The sequence below is a fragment of the Mastacembelus armatus genome, chromosome 13 (assembly GCF_900324485.2).
Source record: "Mastacembelus armatus chromosome 13, fMasArm1.2, whole genome shotgun sequence".
In the NCBI taxonomy this organism is placed as follows: domain Eukaryota; kingdom Metazoa; phylum Chordata; class Actinopteri; order Synbranchiformes; family Mastacembelidae; genus Mastacembelus; species Mastacembelus armatus.
In genome coordinates, this window is record NC_046645.1 from 9203316 (window position 1) to 9220474 (window position 17159).

General features: G+C 40.2%; 1 protein-coding gene across 1 annotated transcript; it reads left to right on the forward strand.

Moving 5' to 3' along the window:
- On the forward strand, positions 1 to 17159 carry LOC113134191 (uncharacterized). The gene is made up of 38 exons (XM_026313432.1): positions 1 to 19; positions 443 to 592; positions 705 to 776; positions 1008 to 1210; positions 1879 to 2099; positions 2238 to 2384; positions 2501 to 2665; positions 2816 to 2967; positions 3169 to 3337; positions 3812 to 3920; positions 4301 to 4437; positions 4541 to 4666; positions 4980 to 5159; positions 5684 to 5908; positions 5999 to 6125; positions 6295 to 6494; positions 6587 to 6799; positions 7974 to 8119; positions 8378 to 8505; positions 8699 to 8843; positions 9528 to 9660; positions 9825 to 9983; positions 10092 to 10218; positions 10321 to 10532; positions 10647 to 10809; positions 11693 to 11781; positions 12569 to 12729; positions 12830 to 12947; positions 13693 to 13811; positions 13896 to 13944; positions 14029 to 14172; positions 14304 to 14636; positions 14813 to 14910; positions 15013 to 15098; positions 15201 to 15280; positions 15515 to 15543; positions 15622 to 15753; positions 16236 to 17159. The coding sequence occupies exons 2-38, from the start codon at positions 569 to 571 to the stop codon at positions 16788 to 16790; spliced, it is 5676 nt and encodes a 1891-aa protein (XP_026169217.1). The 5' UTR covers positions 1 to 19; positions 443 to 568; the 3' UTR covers positions 16791 to 17159.

The following is a 17159-nucleotide window of genomic DNA, read 5'->3' on the forward strand; positions in this document are numbered from 1 at the left end:
CCTGGATATTACTGTCAAGGTGTGAAATATGGATTATCCTTGAGCTCCTCAGCATTTTTCTACATTAGGCTTTCAAAAGCCATCTGGGAACCCATTCCCAGCAGCGGCCACAATAGATTAACTTGCAGTATAGCCACAAGACTTATTTTAATAAGTAAGTCTAACAAGGGACCCAGCTTTGATTACAGTCATGTTATAAAGACACAACTCCTTGCCTAGCTACTGCCAAATATTAACAAGCTGTGTTTGAGAGCAACCAATACACACACTGTCCATAAGGGACTGTCCAAAGCCATTCTGTGTAGATTCTACAAAACGAAGCAGGGCTGATACATCTTAAAGTAAAACAGAGGGACATCCAATGATCTTACAGAGTGAGAGAACTCAGCTTAAATATGCCTCTGATATCATGTCTTTATTCATTTTTCTTGGTTTGACTAAGCTGAAGGTACTATAAAGCCTGCACTGTGTCCTGTTGGATACTACTGTCCTTCAGGACTGACTCTTGGACTGGAGTTCCCTTGCCCACCTGGCACTGTGCAGAGCCAGCTCGGAGCCTCCAGTCCTGATGCCTGCCTGCCGTGTCCTGCTGGTATGGGAAGGATTAGTGTTGTTCATACATTAATGTCAGTGTGTTTACAATATTGATGTTTATGTTGGCATTTCTTACAGGAATGTTTTGCTCACATCCTGGTCTGTCCCAGCCCACAGGGCCCTGTGAAGCAGGGTATTACTGTCCAGCTGGATCAACCAGCCCAAACCTGACCGAGTATCAGGTGTTGTTCTTTTTTTTGCTGTTTGCGATAGGATTCATTTTTCATTAACTGTTCATTTTTGTATTGTTGGGATGTAATAATGTCTTCAAGGCATTATTACACTTTAAGACTGACTACTACATACAAGCAATGTATGACCATAGAGTTATACATCTAGAGTTATAGAAATATTCCATCAAAAGTACAAAAGTTAATGGTGTTATCACGTTTATTGTTTCTCCTTCTTCTCAGGGGGTTTCTGCCAGAAGCCAGCTTTGCCCTTCTGGCCACTACTGCCCCTCTGGCACCAGTTATCCACTCCCCTGTCCCCCAGGCTCTCTTTCCATCTCAAGTGGACTGAGGGGAGTTAAGGAGTGCCCACCTTGCCCCTCTGGACTGTTCTGTGACAGACCTGCAATAACACGGCTCTCAGATGCTCTCCCATGTCATTCAGGGTAAACACTTCTGATTTTCTGGATGTTTGTTTCAATCAACTCTTGAATCTCACCACAATAGGGAGCAGGACAAGATCCACACTTAAGACACTTTACTAATCAATACATTTGGTCATGAGTGTACTCTATTAAAAAAAAAATGCAGCGATAAAAATCCACCAGTTTAAATTTATAAAATACCACTTTAAAACAAGTTTAGTGTCTCAGGATTCAGAATCTGGCTATATTTCTACTCCATGTATGATTTTTATACAAGAAGTATAAACCTATGTTTAATGTTAGCTGCATTACCATTAAAAATACACAGTGTATTCAGTTTTAATAGTCAGTATGTGAATTATTGGGATTTACTACTAATACTGTATTACTATTACTAAGTACTGCAAATCAAACTGATTAGTCTCCTGAATGAAAACATACTAGTTCCAGCAGCACTGTATCACATTAGGTTGTGTCATCACTGCAAACAGGAATATCACCCATTACAACCTGCTCTACCAGTGAACTTGATTTCCTGCCGTCTTCACTGACACCTATTTTCCAAACTACTGTGTTGTTCTAAAATTAAAAGCATATCTGAAATTTGGAAAACATATAGTTGAACTTGACTAATGGCAGCTGGTGGCAATTTGCGAAATTAAATTTGTTTTCCCTGTTTATGCCTAAAGGTATGTGTGTCTGGGTGGCAGCTCCAGTCCCACCCCGTCAGATGGGTCCCATGGCTACCTCTGCCCCGCTGGCCATAGCTGTGCTGTTGGCTCTGCAAGTGAGGTACCCTGTGAGCCTGGTACTTACAGTCCAGCCCCTGGAGCAGCCCACTGCATATTATGCCCCAAAGGGACCATGTGTTCCTCCTCAGCCACTAGAGAGCCCAATATCTGCCCAGCTGGTAAATATAGTGAAAATAAGCTTTAAATCTACAGTATAAATCAGATAATTTACCCTTTTATATATAGAATGAATGTCTATTGGACACATAACTCTTATGTAATGATAAAATTAATATTAATGAAGGCTCTCTTCATAGGTCATTTCTGTCCTCCTGGAACAGCTCTGCCTCAACCCTGTCCTATAGGGACTTTCAACAACCAGACAGGAGCCCACTCTCTTTCAATATGCACCCTGTGTCTCGCTGGAGTGTACTGTAGTTCATATGGAGCCACAACACCGCAAGGTGAAAAAGATTTTTGTTGGTATTATTTCAGCCTTTTAGCCAGATGTACACACACTTATACTAGTTCAACCATATCACAGGTATGTGTATCTGGGTGTGTCTTTGTTTTGGTGTAGGATCTTGTTTGCAGGGTTATTTCTGCCAAGGTGGAGCCACAGGACCAACACCACAGAGCTCTGACAGCTTCCCCAGGAACGGGCCTTGTCCTGAAGGCCACTACTGTCCAGCAGGGTGCCTCACCCCTATTCCATGCCCTCATGGCAGCATTCGCAACACCACTGGTTAGCCTACTGTTTAAACTCGTCATAAAATTACTTTTAGAGTACTGACTTTTAGTGAGTTAGGCATGTGCATTTGAAAGGAGTCCCAATAGGATCTCTGATTTTCTGACCAGCATCACATCGCTGCTATCTGTTGTCCACCTACCATAGGAGCTGTGTCCATGGAGAGCTGCTCTGCCTGTCCTGCAGGTCACTACTGCTCCACTGAGGGACTGTCCAGCCCCAGTGGCCCCTGTGCTGCTGGGTTCTTCTGCCCCTTTGACTTCTCTTCAACCACTCCATATGCCTTCCTTTGTCCTAAGGTAAGGCTTATTCATACACTCTTGTTCGTCTCTCTAGCTCTCCTCCGCTGGAATATTGCCCATTAAAATCCATCAAATTCCCTTTACTGCCCTTTGGCATTTGATTGTTGATTTTATCTGTGCCATATTGTTTAGTACAAATGTTCTGCTTCATCAAATTCAATCTCTCAGAGGCACCTTTGTCATTTTCTTTCTCACTAGGGCCACTACTGTCCAGAAGGCTCTGCCTTGGCCTTACCTTGTCCCACAGGAGAGTACCAGCCAAACCCGGGTTCAGAAAGCTGCATCCCCTGTCGACCTGGTTTCTACTGTGAGGAGACCATAGTGGGAGAGCCACAGCCCTGCCCACCACACTCTTTCTGCCCTGCAGGTACACATACACTTTTCACTATAGGGAATAGCAGCTTTAATTTATATCTGCCTATCAGCATCTCTACACCTGACTAGTCACACTATGTCTTGTTTGCATATTCTGGATAAAAATTAAAGTTTAAAAATAATCAGATTGTAATTTTAGGAGGGGGGAGGTTTTGGACTACTGGCTGTAGCTTTATCTGTACTGACATGGGAATTGCATTAATTCTCTCATTTAACCTTCAGGAAGAAACTTTTAAACTTGCATATATTTTCCAAAATAATAAACTATTCCCTGAGTTTGTGTGTAACAGTGTAAGTCATGCTGAAAAGAGCAAAAATTACCATAAAGCTAACTCTAAGACCTTTGTTTTATTAAAACCCCGCCAAAAAAATACATATTAGTCTGTTACAGAGGCAGACCTTTAGGACAATAACTATATTATTAATCACACAGCTTTTCTCTGTTCTACTGCATCTTTTTCTGCAGCCACCATGGTGCCTCATCCTTGTCCTAATGGGACCTACACCCATTCAAACCAGGGAGGACTACAGGAAGAGAGAGAGTGTAGACCCTGCCCTCCAGGGAGGTTCTGCAGGTACAGCCCCTGTACATACATATAGATGCACTCAAATGTACACTCACACTTGCATGGCATGTTGACATGTAGAAAGACAGACACAAATGTAGTTACATTAGCCACACTTACATAAACATGCTCAAGGGCAAATGCTCATTTCTGCTTTAATTATACTCACAATTAGCAGAATGTGGGAGTATATCATGTTCAGGCGTCATGGTTCACTGAACAGTCAAATTAACACCTGACTATGCATGGCTATAATAAACGGTCATTTGAGTATAAAAGGTGAAATGTAACAAATTAATTATCTGTTTATCTAGTAAAGCAGGTATTTAAGTGTCTCTTAAACATTCTTGTGTGTATATGTGTTGTAACTGTGTGTATATTTTGTCCAGGGCTGGTATGATCCAGGGTGTGTGTGCTGCAGGGTATCTTTGTCTTTCTGGGAGTGCAGATTTCACCCCTCAGCATTCACTGTCTAACTTCAGCCACTGCCAATGGGGCATACGGTGTGCTGGACCATGTCCAGCAGGTACAGTACATCAAATTTAAAAACAAAAAAACATAATATAACAAGTTTATAGTTTAGCTATTGAAAATAACTGGTTAAAAACTAATTGCATTCTGTATTCTAGGTTTCTTTTGTCCTGAGGGCACAGAGGAGGCTTGGTTATGTCCAGCAAATACTTTCAGAAGCTCTCCAGGAGGTGCCAGCCCCCAGGACTGCTTACCCTGCCCATCTAAGTACTGGTGTAAACCTGGTAGGAATGTTTTTAAATTTAAATAAAATTATAAAATGGTCTTTTTTTGACAACTGAGTTTTGAGAAGTGATGAAAATGAATGGCTTTGAGGCACTGATTCAGACAATCAAAGGTAAAAGCATATTGTAGTTTGAGAACTCATCTTTGGACTAGATGGGCAGGTGTCACTCCTTATGCTTGCTCTTCTACAATTACTGTATGTCTAATATGGATTGAGTGTAAGCAGATGCCAGTAGGATCCTAGGACTGCTAAAACCACAGGCTATGAATTAAAGTAAACTAGGACAGTCCTACTCTTTATTTTGTCTACAGGAGACCCAGTTCTTCATTTGTGTCCTCCTGGTCATTACTGTGATGGTCTACCTGGCAGTGACTTCAATGGAGGTGCAGGACCCAGGCCATGTCCAGTTTACACATATCGCGCTTCCCCAGGAGCAGGCAGCAAGGGCGAGTGCCTGCCCTGCCCTGCTGGTTCACACTGTAACAGCACAGGTCTGGCATGCTGCATCTTACGTGTTATACCCACTAATGAACTAAAATTACATACACAAATTTAATAGAAATGATATATTTCATTCTCACCCCTATCTTTTTCATTCTGCTATATCTTACTGTATAACAAAGTGCAGAACACACCTTACCATGCCTCTTTGGTGGCTTTGAATTTACATTTGCAAGGACTAGGACTGTTCAAACCAAATTGCCTTTTCAGGTTGTAATTTGTAAATGTATGAACATTATTATACAAGCACCAGAGCTTTCACCTGAGACAAGAGTAGAAGAGGTATAATGTGATTGCACTAAATTTGAAACTTTTCATCCTTCAGGCTGCAGAAATAGTTTGATGTTGGATTTAAAAAGAACATTCTGTTTTTATGATATCCCTCAGATATGCTTAATGTTTTTAAATGAAACCATATTGTCACCTAGATGATGCCCAGCAGATGGTAACTTGACTAGTAAATATCTTGTTTTGTGATCAGCTTTAAGGTTGAAGTAATGTTTTTTTTCCCCAGAGCTTACACACTATTCTAACAGTCCCTGTCCACCTGGTCACTGGTGCAGTGGGTCTGGACCCCCCATCCTCTGCCCCGCAGGCACTAAGAGGACTCTCCCAGGAGCTGCTGCACCAAGCCAGTGTGAACCCTGTGCAGGGGGAACCTTCTGCCCTGACCCTTGGGCTACAGGGATACCCAATGTGGAGGGGATCCCCTGCAGGGCCTCTTATCAATGTCCCATGGGTAGGTTTTTCAACACGGTTTAGAACGTTAGTATATATTAGCAAAGTAACAAGGTTTTACCATAATGATTTTTTTCTCCCTGTGATCCAGGTGCAGTCTCAGAGAGGCTGTGTAGAGCTGGCTCATACTGTGGACCTCAAACAGCTGAGCCTCAGGTCTGTCCTGAAGGTTATTTTTGTCCTGAGGGATCCCATTCCTACAATACCCCCAATCAACTGTGAGTGTATGAAAGGTCTAATGCCCTAAAACCTGGCGTGGAAACACATTAGTAAGATTATAATGGAAATTAAGGACTTTAATTGTTGATGACAGGTTAATGGCTTTGGACTGGTTGTACTGGGTCTAGGTTAAAGCTGTATAAATAACCCTGTTCCTATGGTCCACAGCTGTCACTTTCCCTACTACTGTCCAGCCAACAGCTCTGTCATGAAGTCCTGTGATGGGGGCTCCATGCCAGTCAACACCACTGAGCTCAGAGGATTCAAAAACAGCTGCTGTAGTGTGTGTGAGGGGGGCACCTATCGTCCATACCTCTCCCCAGTTCCACAATGCCTTCCATGTCCACCAGGATACTTTTGTCCCCCAGGTAGTTTCCACACCACAACAAATCCTTCCAGATCTCAACTCTTATTTACAATAGTTTTCCAATTCCAATGTGAATTGATTTTAATTGAACAGGTACTGACCACTACAAGAGTAACCCCTGCCCACTTGGGTATATTTGTCCCATGGGATCCACTCAACCGATGCCCTGCTCCCCCGGCTCCTTTGGCAACCTCACCCATGCTGAGAAAATGAGTGATTGTCACCCATGTCCAGCTGGCACCTTCAACCACCTGCCTGCCCAGAAGGCTTGCTTTCCCTGTGGCAGCTCTTCCACCTCATATGCTGGTTAGTCCCTAGCAGATGATCACATACAGTATACAACAAAACTGAGTACATCCCTGGTCCTGATCATTAAATGTTAAGTAATTAATTAATCCACTTACTACAACTGCATTAGCTTTAAGCTTAGGCCCAACACTGTCAATCATCAGAAATGTTGTAAAATCAACTAATGCCTTTTCATTAATTTAAATACAGTATTTACAGAACATATAAAATGATTTACTTTGACTTGAAATAATGAGTTGAATGAATAAACTTGAGAGTTCATCCAACTCACTGTTTTTAAAGAAAAAACTATTAAAAGACTTCACACTACCCAGATAGAAAGTTAAAGTTCTCAAAAAACTTTGATGATGGATAATGAAAAGATCCATATTTAAAAGCCAGTTGCAACAAAATTCAATACACCCCTCGTTAGTCAGTGAATTCTTTTAGTATTTTTTATATCTGCATTTATTTTTGATTGCATATTTCATCCTCCTTGGTATGCATGATACCAGTTTTGCACAAATCTGTAGAGCAATGTTCTACTATTCTGCACAGATGTGTTTGAGATGGAGGCATAATGGTTCTAAAACTGCAAGTACATATCCAAGGACATTTGTACCGTCTTCCATCTTTATGACTTATATACAATCTGGTTTCTTATTTAATCATGCAATCCCCTCCCATGTGAACCTATTCTGCGTTAGACACAACCCAGTCTAAATGTGAAAGCTGTGGTGCTTATAGGTTCATTTTTAATCTTTATAATTCAATTAGCCTTGACTGGAATTGAGAGATGCTATCACATACACTGCAGCAATTGCCGGAAGACTGACTTATTGCAATCACGTTGTATTTTGGGGTTTATATTTTTAATAATGTATTTCACTTTTTTATTTTCATGCATACATAAGATCAAATTACAATTCAACTTAAAAATACAAATATTATGAGATACAATTTTGAATCATTGAATGTTTTATAGAGATACTGCACAGGCATGCACTTTGTTTTGTTGTATGCTGTAAATTACTTCAAGTGAACAAATACTATGTTTTATCAATTGAAATTAAAAAGTGTGAGTTTTTTTAGTAGGCTCTACCTTATGCTTTTTGAAATACTACTTCAACTGTCCAGAAAAGTATCTTGTGCATCATCATATTTCTGTGGTATGTCACACCTGTTTTCTCAGGTTCTTCTTCTTGTACCTGTATTGGTAAGAACCGTGCGTTCCAGCACTCAGATGGTTCGTGTCTATGCAGAACTGGTTTTATCTTCTACAATGAGCTGGATTTCAAAAGCTCTACCACTGACAGTGGATTAGACTGTCAGCCTGAGGTTGGTACCAGATCTAAAATCAGAAATTTTTTTTCCCCATATGTTCTAGGTGTTTTCTGTTTTTTCTGTTATTGAGCAATTCTAGAAAATACCTTGTCATTCTTAAAATCTGAAAAACACTGCATTGATTTAAGGAGTGTTTGCTTACTGGGGGGGGGGGAATACTCTTATTCTCTAGTTCAGTGATGATTGATGCAATGACCAGCAATGTCTGTGTTGCTGTTTATGAAGATGTTTATGTCTGTATATGTGTGTTAGGTGAATAGGCGGTGTGCCACAGGACAGGTACGCCTGGCAGCATCCAGAGAATGTGTGTCACCTTCCCTTCACTCCTGTAATGTCACCTGTGGACCACATGGAGGAACTCTGGATGTGGAGATGGGAATGTGAATCTTTTACTTTTATTTTTAAATTCACCTTGTTTACAACAGTCTAATGTACAAAGTCAAGTACTGTTTGACAAGTAAACCTGTTAAAGTCACATTAACTAGATTACTCATTATCTCTAAGTGGTGAAATGTCTAATATGCTGCCTGTCTTTCTGTCTCTCATCCCATCTGCCTGGTCCTGATGCCCTAGCTGCCAGTGTGAGCGATATGTGTCTGCCGAGGAGCTTTGCAACACGTCCTGCCTTTCCAGACTGCCTCAGCTCTCTGGCCAGTTCTCACCAGATGGACACCTGCTGTTCAGCCTCAAAGAAAGAAACAGCATGGTCCAGACCAGGGTGAGGGAAAGGCAATAGGGCCATTTACAAACTGATAATGAGCTACACACATTGTATTTTTTACTTACTGACCAATTACACTAAGTCTGAATATAGGTGAGAGGAAGAATTTTCAAGGGCTGCTATATCCAGATAAAAAAAAGCTCAAAAAAGTATTAGTATTGTACTGATGGAGCCCATAGGGTTTAGGGTTTAGCTAGACTGATGAGTCTGATATAGAGGAAAGTCTGATACAGCATTTATCAGGTTCTTGGCCCGCCTCAGCAGGACTCCTGGGAAAACTTATGTAGCTGCAGATTTTGCGATACCATTGCATTAGGGAGACAGGGAAGTGATAAACCGTGAACTCCTTTCTCCACGCAAGAAAAGGTATTTAGTAGTTGAACAAGATAGCTACTTACGTACATTTTCCACAAATTTCATCCTCAAGAACATTTTGTGTGTGTCTCTGCATCAGCATTGTGTATACCAGATTCATACAGCCATCCATTATCTGTACTACGTATCATATCGAGGGGGAGCTGGAGCCAATCTCATCTGACATTTGGTGAGAGGCAGGGTACACCCTGGACAGAGCACCAGTCTATCAGAGGAAAGATGCATAGAGATCAAGATCAAGCTCTCATTCACATCTATGGGCAATTTAACGTCATCAGTGATTAGTGTCTTTCTGTTTTTCCACAGACTGTAAAGGATATTTTAGGACCAGATGTCCATGCAAAGTATAGTGGGAAAATTCATTTGGTCCAGTTTGATTCTGAAGGAGTGTTTGGTTGGATTCCTACACAAAGAAACCTGATCAGTCAATTCCTGTCAGGTGACTAGACTTAACCTGAAATATTGACTACTGTTTTGTTTTTATTACTCTTTAATCTCAGCTCAATGTATTTGATTCTTATGTTTAGTATAATTTAGGGACACTATAACTTCATCATCAAAATCCAGAGCTGGTTAGCTGTATACTGATGTATCTTTACTCAGGACAAACACAGTTCCTCAATACAAGATCCCGAAAGAAGAGAGACGCAGAGGATGATAAGGATGATGCTGACCTGATCGTCCTTCCTCGAATTCCCAACCCCATTGCTTGTCTGTCTTTCGGCGACATGCTCATTTTTCATCTCACCATCAATCACACTGGTGCTGATTTATTTCACTTCATACATGAATATTGTTTTAATCATGAAATTTTGATTTAATTTTCGTTTAATATTGTAATCTTGCTCTAAACTCAATTATACCCCTAAGACCGCCGTTTGAGTCACTTCCCAGTTTATCAAAAGGACCACCTGTTTAACAGTAACCCCAGCTGGGACTTTGGTGCCTTCAGACATCTGCAGATGCTCATGAAACATTCAAACTTCAACTCTACAAGGTAGTGTTAAGTCTACACTGCATCTAGAACCTTAAATGTTGATTATGTGCAATCACATGTGACTATATTCCCTCTTGACCACCAGTGCTTCTTCATTCTCAGGTTTGCCCATGTGTTTTCAGAGCCAGGGAAGTATGTGTTTGTGGACAGTGCTGTCCCAGAGAGGAGTATGGTGGTGGTGGTCAGTGAGGAAGGGAGTGACTGCGACCCCAGGACTGCTGTCTTCCAGCCCATGACTCCAGCACAGCTGGTCAAGTATGGGATTGTCAAGCAGCACAAACTAAACCTTCTACCTGACTGGGGAATGATATCAGGTGTGTGTCCTCACTGTTAGCCTTTAATGTTCACTCATTTGGTCATGTTCTAGTATGACTTCAGCAAATTAGCACTTGACATTTTGTTTGTGACAAGATGCTGAATGTGTGCAGGGATTCTGAGTCTGCTGCTGGTTCTCGCTGTAGTTCTCACCACTACGGTGCTAGTTCTACAACCCAACAAAGCAAAGCTTGTCTCTCATTGGAGAACAAAGCCAAAGTGGCGAAGCCTTGGGGAGCCCTTCTGTCCAGTGGAGTGTGTTTGCAATGGAGACAGGTCTGTCCCATTTAGTTTTACCCATTTTGATTATGTGTGGCTTATACAGTGTTCAGCCATAACATTATAACCACCTACTTTGCACTGTGTACACAGGAGTCAATGCAGTAGTAGGTTGGCACTCGTATTACTCTGCAGCTCGATGTGCATCTTCTATGAATCTGTTTGCTTTCATAGTTATACTGTCAGGAATAGCACACACTTGTCTGCCACCCAGTGAAAAATAAAGCAGTCAACTGTGGGTGTGATGACAAGTCAGAGATCATTTTTTAGACAAATTCAAGACTCCCCCCTCTAATTGTGATATCACAACTACATCTGCTGAATGTTTCTCCTTATAGAAACCAATGTACAGTATTTATCATTGTCATCCATTTTAATAAAGATTCAAAAAAATCTTTTGAAAAGGATGAATGACGTTTAAACATTTAATCTACAGTAGATCAACCTCATCAACAGTGATCCCTGGGTGCCCATCATGCAATCACTTCATTGCTTATACTTCCTTAGACAACTTTTGGTTGGTACCAACCACTGTGGACCCTGAACACCCAATAAGAACTGAGGTTTGGGAGATGCTCTGACCCAGTCATCTAGCAGCACAATTTGGCCCTTGTCAAAGTCAAAGTTCCTTTTTTTCCTGCCTCCAACAACTTTGAGGTTCACTTTTGCTTAATACACCCCACATACTAACTGTAATGAGATAATATTATTGACTGTACTTGTCAGTGGTCATAATGTTGTGGCTGATTGGTGTATGTTCAAAGCAGCACGGCACCCTCCACTTAGTCTCATACAAAATCAAGTAACAAGACATGTAAAGGTGTGACAAAAAAAAAAAAAACATGGTGTCAATAATGGAGTGGCTTGTATTATGTTTCAGCCTGGCTCTGCCAAGCGTAAGTGCTGTCCCAGGCTGCAGGAGTGTAGGAGAAGGGGCAGAAGCTGAGGAGCCCACTGTTTCAAAGGGAGGTATGTATTTGTTCTGGTGGCTGTGCATTTGTAGGCCACTCAGATCTTAAACGTTGCGAAGTGCATTTTAAAATTATATCTGCAACTTTCACAATAAATCCTGGAAATCCATGATAGGGATTGTCAGTAAAGCTAATGGATGGATGGATTTTCACAATTTGATATGTTTGACTACAATCAGTCAGCACACTGTACAAAAGTGCCTAAGTAACTTACATTACAAACATGCTAATATGCTTAGAATGACAGGGTTAACATGCTTAAGTTAAGCTATTGTTAATCATGTTAATCATGCTTATCATGCTAACATTTGCGTTGTGCGTGACAGTGTTTCAAATGACTAGGTAAGGTAGAAGTGGCTTTAATGTTCCTCACTTAGAGTGATAGGGTACTTAAAATGTCCATTGTTCTGGTCATTATGAAACCATGACACATGAGCAGATATCAGTTAACAGTCTGTTTGCCATTTGAATGATGAAAAAAAAGAGGCTAGTATCACAGTCTAATGGCCTGTGCTGTTATCTCTAGTTAGTGTCTTCAATTTTAATGCAAGCATTTATTAGCCATTGCACGCTCCATCTCTGACTGTCTACAAGGCCAGAGTAGCTCAACTGAATTATTAAGGAGCCCACCTAAGGAAGCTTTTGATTTTACGCTGCAGCCATTTATCATGAGACCATCTTCTCAATTCTTTTGGAAGATGAAAAATGATGCGACTTTCTTTACCCTCTTTATTTCAGCCCATTTCTAACTTGCACATTACTGACATGATGCTGCTCCTGTTTAGGAAGTGTGTTAGGGCACGGTGATTTGGAGGAGTTTAATGTCAAAACCTTATATGACAAACTAGAGGACCAGAACCTCCACATTGCTTCACAACTGGCTCGACACCGCAAAGACACAGCAGAGTTTTACAAAAACATTTGTGAACAAACTGAAACACTCAAGGTGAGTTTTACTATAGCAACAAAATATGAGTGCATTGAGTAATTCTTCAAAAATCTAATTGGAAACTAGATTTGTATAATATTTTGAACTTTTTTTGTAGAATATATTTGAGAATATGGATCATAAAAAACTAAGTCTTATTAAAGAGCTGCTAAACCAGAAGGATAATATGAAGGATATACCATCCAGCAGCAGTGGAGGAGCAATAAATACACACGGTAAAACTGAATAGTGATATATGTGATTGATTAGGGTATATCTATAAATCAATGCATAATGGGAGAGAGGAAAGCATTTTTTCTAGTAAAGAAAAACTACTTCTTGATGGGAAACAGTATATGCATATTCACTTTCCTGCTGAGAGTTGGATGAGAGAATCAATACCACTTTCAAACCTGTACCGTAAATTTGAAGCCACAGCGAGCAGTGTGTTTGTTTAGCTTAGTACAGGGACTGTAAACATGGGGAAACAACTAGCCTGGCTCTGCCTGAAGGTAAATAAATGTATCAGTCAGCAACTCTAAATATCAGAAATGAAAAGTCTTTGTCTTCTTTATGTAATCTGCACATAGACCTGTGTAAAACCACAAATTGTCATGATCAGACTTTGGTTTCTGTATATATTAAACAAATTAAATATGTCGATCAGGGAGCTTTTACAAATGCTGTCTCCAGCTTCTACCAAATACACGAGTGGTCTCAACTACATCTCAGCAAGAAAGCAAATAATTGTATTTCCTAAAATGATGCACTATTCCATTAACAATATTGAGACTAATCATAGGTGGATAGAGAAGCACTAATGGAGTGCACTGTTTAAACAGGAAGTACAGAATGAATTATTGAAGCACTGTACTGTTTTCCTCTTTACACCATGTTTGTTTGTGCTGTGAAGAGCTGAAATGTATGTTACATCTTTTATTAAAAGTTTTTTACCCTAAACTATCTTTTGCATGACCTCAGATGAGGGCTCTATAGTTTTACTGGGAACTCTTCTCAAGTCAGTGGAAGCCCTGTTATGCAGGCTGACAGGAGAGGAATGTGAGCCACAAGCTGGTGACACTAACATGTGTTATACACAGGTAATGTAGTGGTATTTGTTTATTTTTGGCATTTCATAGAAAAATAATTGGAGTATTGTTATTTATTTTTCATTATATTCACAGTTTCCATTGATGAATATCACTAAAGCTGAAGCCCTTCCCCATGAGCCAGGTTAAGAACAAATCTTTTGAATAGTTGTCACATTTTAGGATGTTATAGTATATGTTACTAATACATTACTTCTTTCTTCTCCAGTCAATCTACAAACCCCAGCTTGTTTAAGTGATCATGACCTGTCCAAACTGGTCACCATATCTCCTCTATTCAAGACCCTGCAGGAAATTCATGAGTCTTTACTGAACCTCACCACAGCTGAGTCTAGTCAGCATCTGCACAACGGTACAGAAACACTCTGAAAAGGTTTCAGTGCTTTATCCAGAATCTCAGAAAGATAAATTAAAATCATAATGTTTGTAACACCAAATTATGTTAATTGTGAGACCTCACTAACAAATTTTCTATTTATTTAGCAGTTCCAGAACATTCTGTCCATGAGAAGCATGAAGGACAACTCATCCTGACTGCACTGGACACCCTCTCACCCCATCACTCTGCTGTTTTCCTCTTTGGTTGCCATGTGATGCAGTTGCTTGCAAACTGTCCCCTGTTTCCCTCAGTGCTTCTGCTCCTGGCCAAGTCAATCCCTGTCGCTTCATCTTCCAATGATGCTCTTCTGGCACATTGCTCAGAGGACTTTTATTTTGATGGGAGCAATCAAATCCTTTATATGTTAGAGGCAAAGCTTCAGAACGTGGGCCATTTTATCTCTGTCATCCTCCAATCTATGGCCTATATAGCATCAGGTAATTGGAAAGTGGTCATTGGAGAGTCCTGAAAACCTAATCTTGTGTCCTGGTTTTGTAGTAACAGTAGTGTGTAGTACGATATACTAGCCCTGGCAATTATTTTTGATAGCACAAAACACATAATCATCTTTGGAAAATATGATGACAATATGATTTGTTTTTTGTTTATCCAGTATCCAAACCCCACAGCTTTATGCAAACTCTTCATGAGGCCATTTCAGCTCTAAGCCTTCAGCTGTTCAACTTTTCTTTCAAATACAGCACTTCAGAGGTGTGCAAGTGCTATTTCAGCCTTACACATCATCCTCATATTGCAGTAGTGGGCACATAACTTGGCATCCTTTTCTTACAGTCAAAATTTGATGCTTCACAGGAGCAGCACAGTGAATTAGTTGAGGAATTTCTCAACATAAGAGTTCCCACTGAAGCACAGTTCACTGAGCATCTATTAGCGAGCAGGTTGGTAAGAAAGATAAAGCCCACAGCAATAATAAAGTACTTTCTTCAAGCAAAATACTGCAGTTACAGTGAGGTACCTTTTCTCCCCTTCTTCCAATTTAGACTTGAGAAATATAAATATTTCAAACTACAGCAGCTCATCTCTAACCTCAAACAGAGTTCAACTGAAAACACAGACACAGGTAATACCTTTGGTAGTTTTCAAATGCGGTTAGGTAAGACAATATATAATAAACTTTTATTCTGACCAAAACTATTTACAGGATGATTATCATTATTTACAGCATTCATAGTTATTATGATAAGGATGCATAACCTGTAGAAAGAAACATTTTAACAAACTATCTATAAATGCAGACAATTTACACAAACTCAATTATAAATTATGAAGAATCAAAACATTTTAATTTCTGCAGGGTTACCACCAAAAGGGACACCAATTCAGGTATTTGTGTTACAAATCATAAACAACTTTAGTTGAAGTGTCACACATTACAGTACTTCACCATTTCCTCTATTCCAGATGTCCTGTGTAGAGGAAGAAATCGACCGCATGAATGAGTCTTTTTTGCAGCTCAGCATGCAGCTACAACAGAAAGCTCAAATGAGCACAAGGCAAAAAGAGAGTGAGAACAGTGCTGGCAACCATTCTGAGGTAATTAGCTGAAATATTATACAATACATTCTGTATATAACTATGTAAACCAAGAAAGTTAATTTGTGTGAAGGGCTTAGAAATACCCTCTCTTATCCATCCATTATCTATACCCGCCTGTTCCTATTTAGGCTCACAGGGATCTGCTGGAGCCTGGCCTCTTTTATGTCCTACAAATTTCAATATGCTGAGATTTAATTTCACTTTCTCATTGCTCAATATTTTACCACGACATTCATATAAATGCCTAATAGGTTTTATGAATTTAGTTGATTGGTGAAAAAAAAAAAAAAAGTCATTCAAATTTGTGTCTATCAGATTGATGTTCATTTGCTCCTATTCAGCTAAACGTGTCATTGAATACTCAAGAATATGAAGAATAGAGAATATGCCTGCACTTGAATATTTGCATGGTGGCTTGAGACTATGTGCATGTTTTCATAGATACACAAATACATTGGCTGTGATCTATTCCTTTACAGAGGTCAACACCAATGAGCATGCCAACCCCGAGTCGTAATGGAACACTGCTGCTGGAACTGAAGAGACGATATGTATCACAGCGCCTCAATGAGCTCCAAATCACATTAGGCCAGATTAGACAATGCAAGCAATATGACAGCAAGTCAAAAGATGGGACGAGAAGCTATACACAAACAGACAGCGCTACTCAGCAGGGGCAGAGAGAGCATTATCCTGGCGAATCTGACTACACTATTGCTGATGGCCAACTGCATGACAGTATTCCAGCTAGACAGAGTCCCAGCCAACAAACCATAGAGAGCAGAGGTCTTGGTAACTATAAACTAGAGAGTCGCATTTCTGACCAGCAGGCGAGTGACAATGTCCGGAGCAACAATCCTGACACGTTACTGGACTGCCAGATGCTACAGAGCCAAGAACAGCTGCAACCTAATGTCACAGCAAAACAGAAGCTTAGTCAGATCACAACAGAAAATACAACTGGACATACAGACACTGATGACATATGGGTGTCTAATGAGAAGAAACCAGATCTGAAAGTGGATAAATGCTGAAAAATGTGTTGTTTTATTATGCTCTCTGAGCATTACGTCTCAGTCCACTGCCTGTTTTTGCTCTTTCATATTCAGCCTAAAATAGCTAAGTCATCCATGTTTAATATAATATTCTCTTTTGTTTTGTTAAAGAATGATCCGTGTGACCTCGATCTGAATTTGCACTAGCTTTAAAAGATTTTGGTTGCATTATTTTTAATTATCTCTACTTCTAGACAGAAATAATTTATTGCAACAAGCAGCCGTGTGACAATCTGTCATCTTGTCTAAATAGTTTCCCAGTCAGGAGTAAATATCAGCCTATAAGACAGGCTCCGTTCGTTACCATATCCTAATTAAGATAATAAACTACAGCTGAAAGAACACAAG

Excerpts from the sequence above, each read along its gene's own strand:
- LOC113134191 (XM_026313432.1), top strand. The coding sequence starts at position 569 with ATGCCTGCCTGCCGTGTCCTGCTG. Across the intron at positions 2,666-2,815 it reads CAGCATTCGCAACACCACTG|GAGCTGTGTCCATGGAGAGC; the intron begins GTTAGCCTACTG and ends CACCTACCATAG. Across the intron at positions 9,661-9,824 it reads GATCAGTCAATTCCTGTCAG|GACAAACACAGTTCCTCAAT; the intron begins GTGACTAGACTT and ends ATCTTTACTCAG.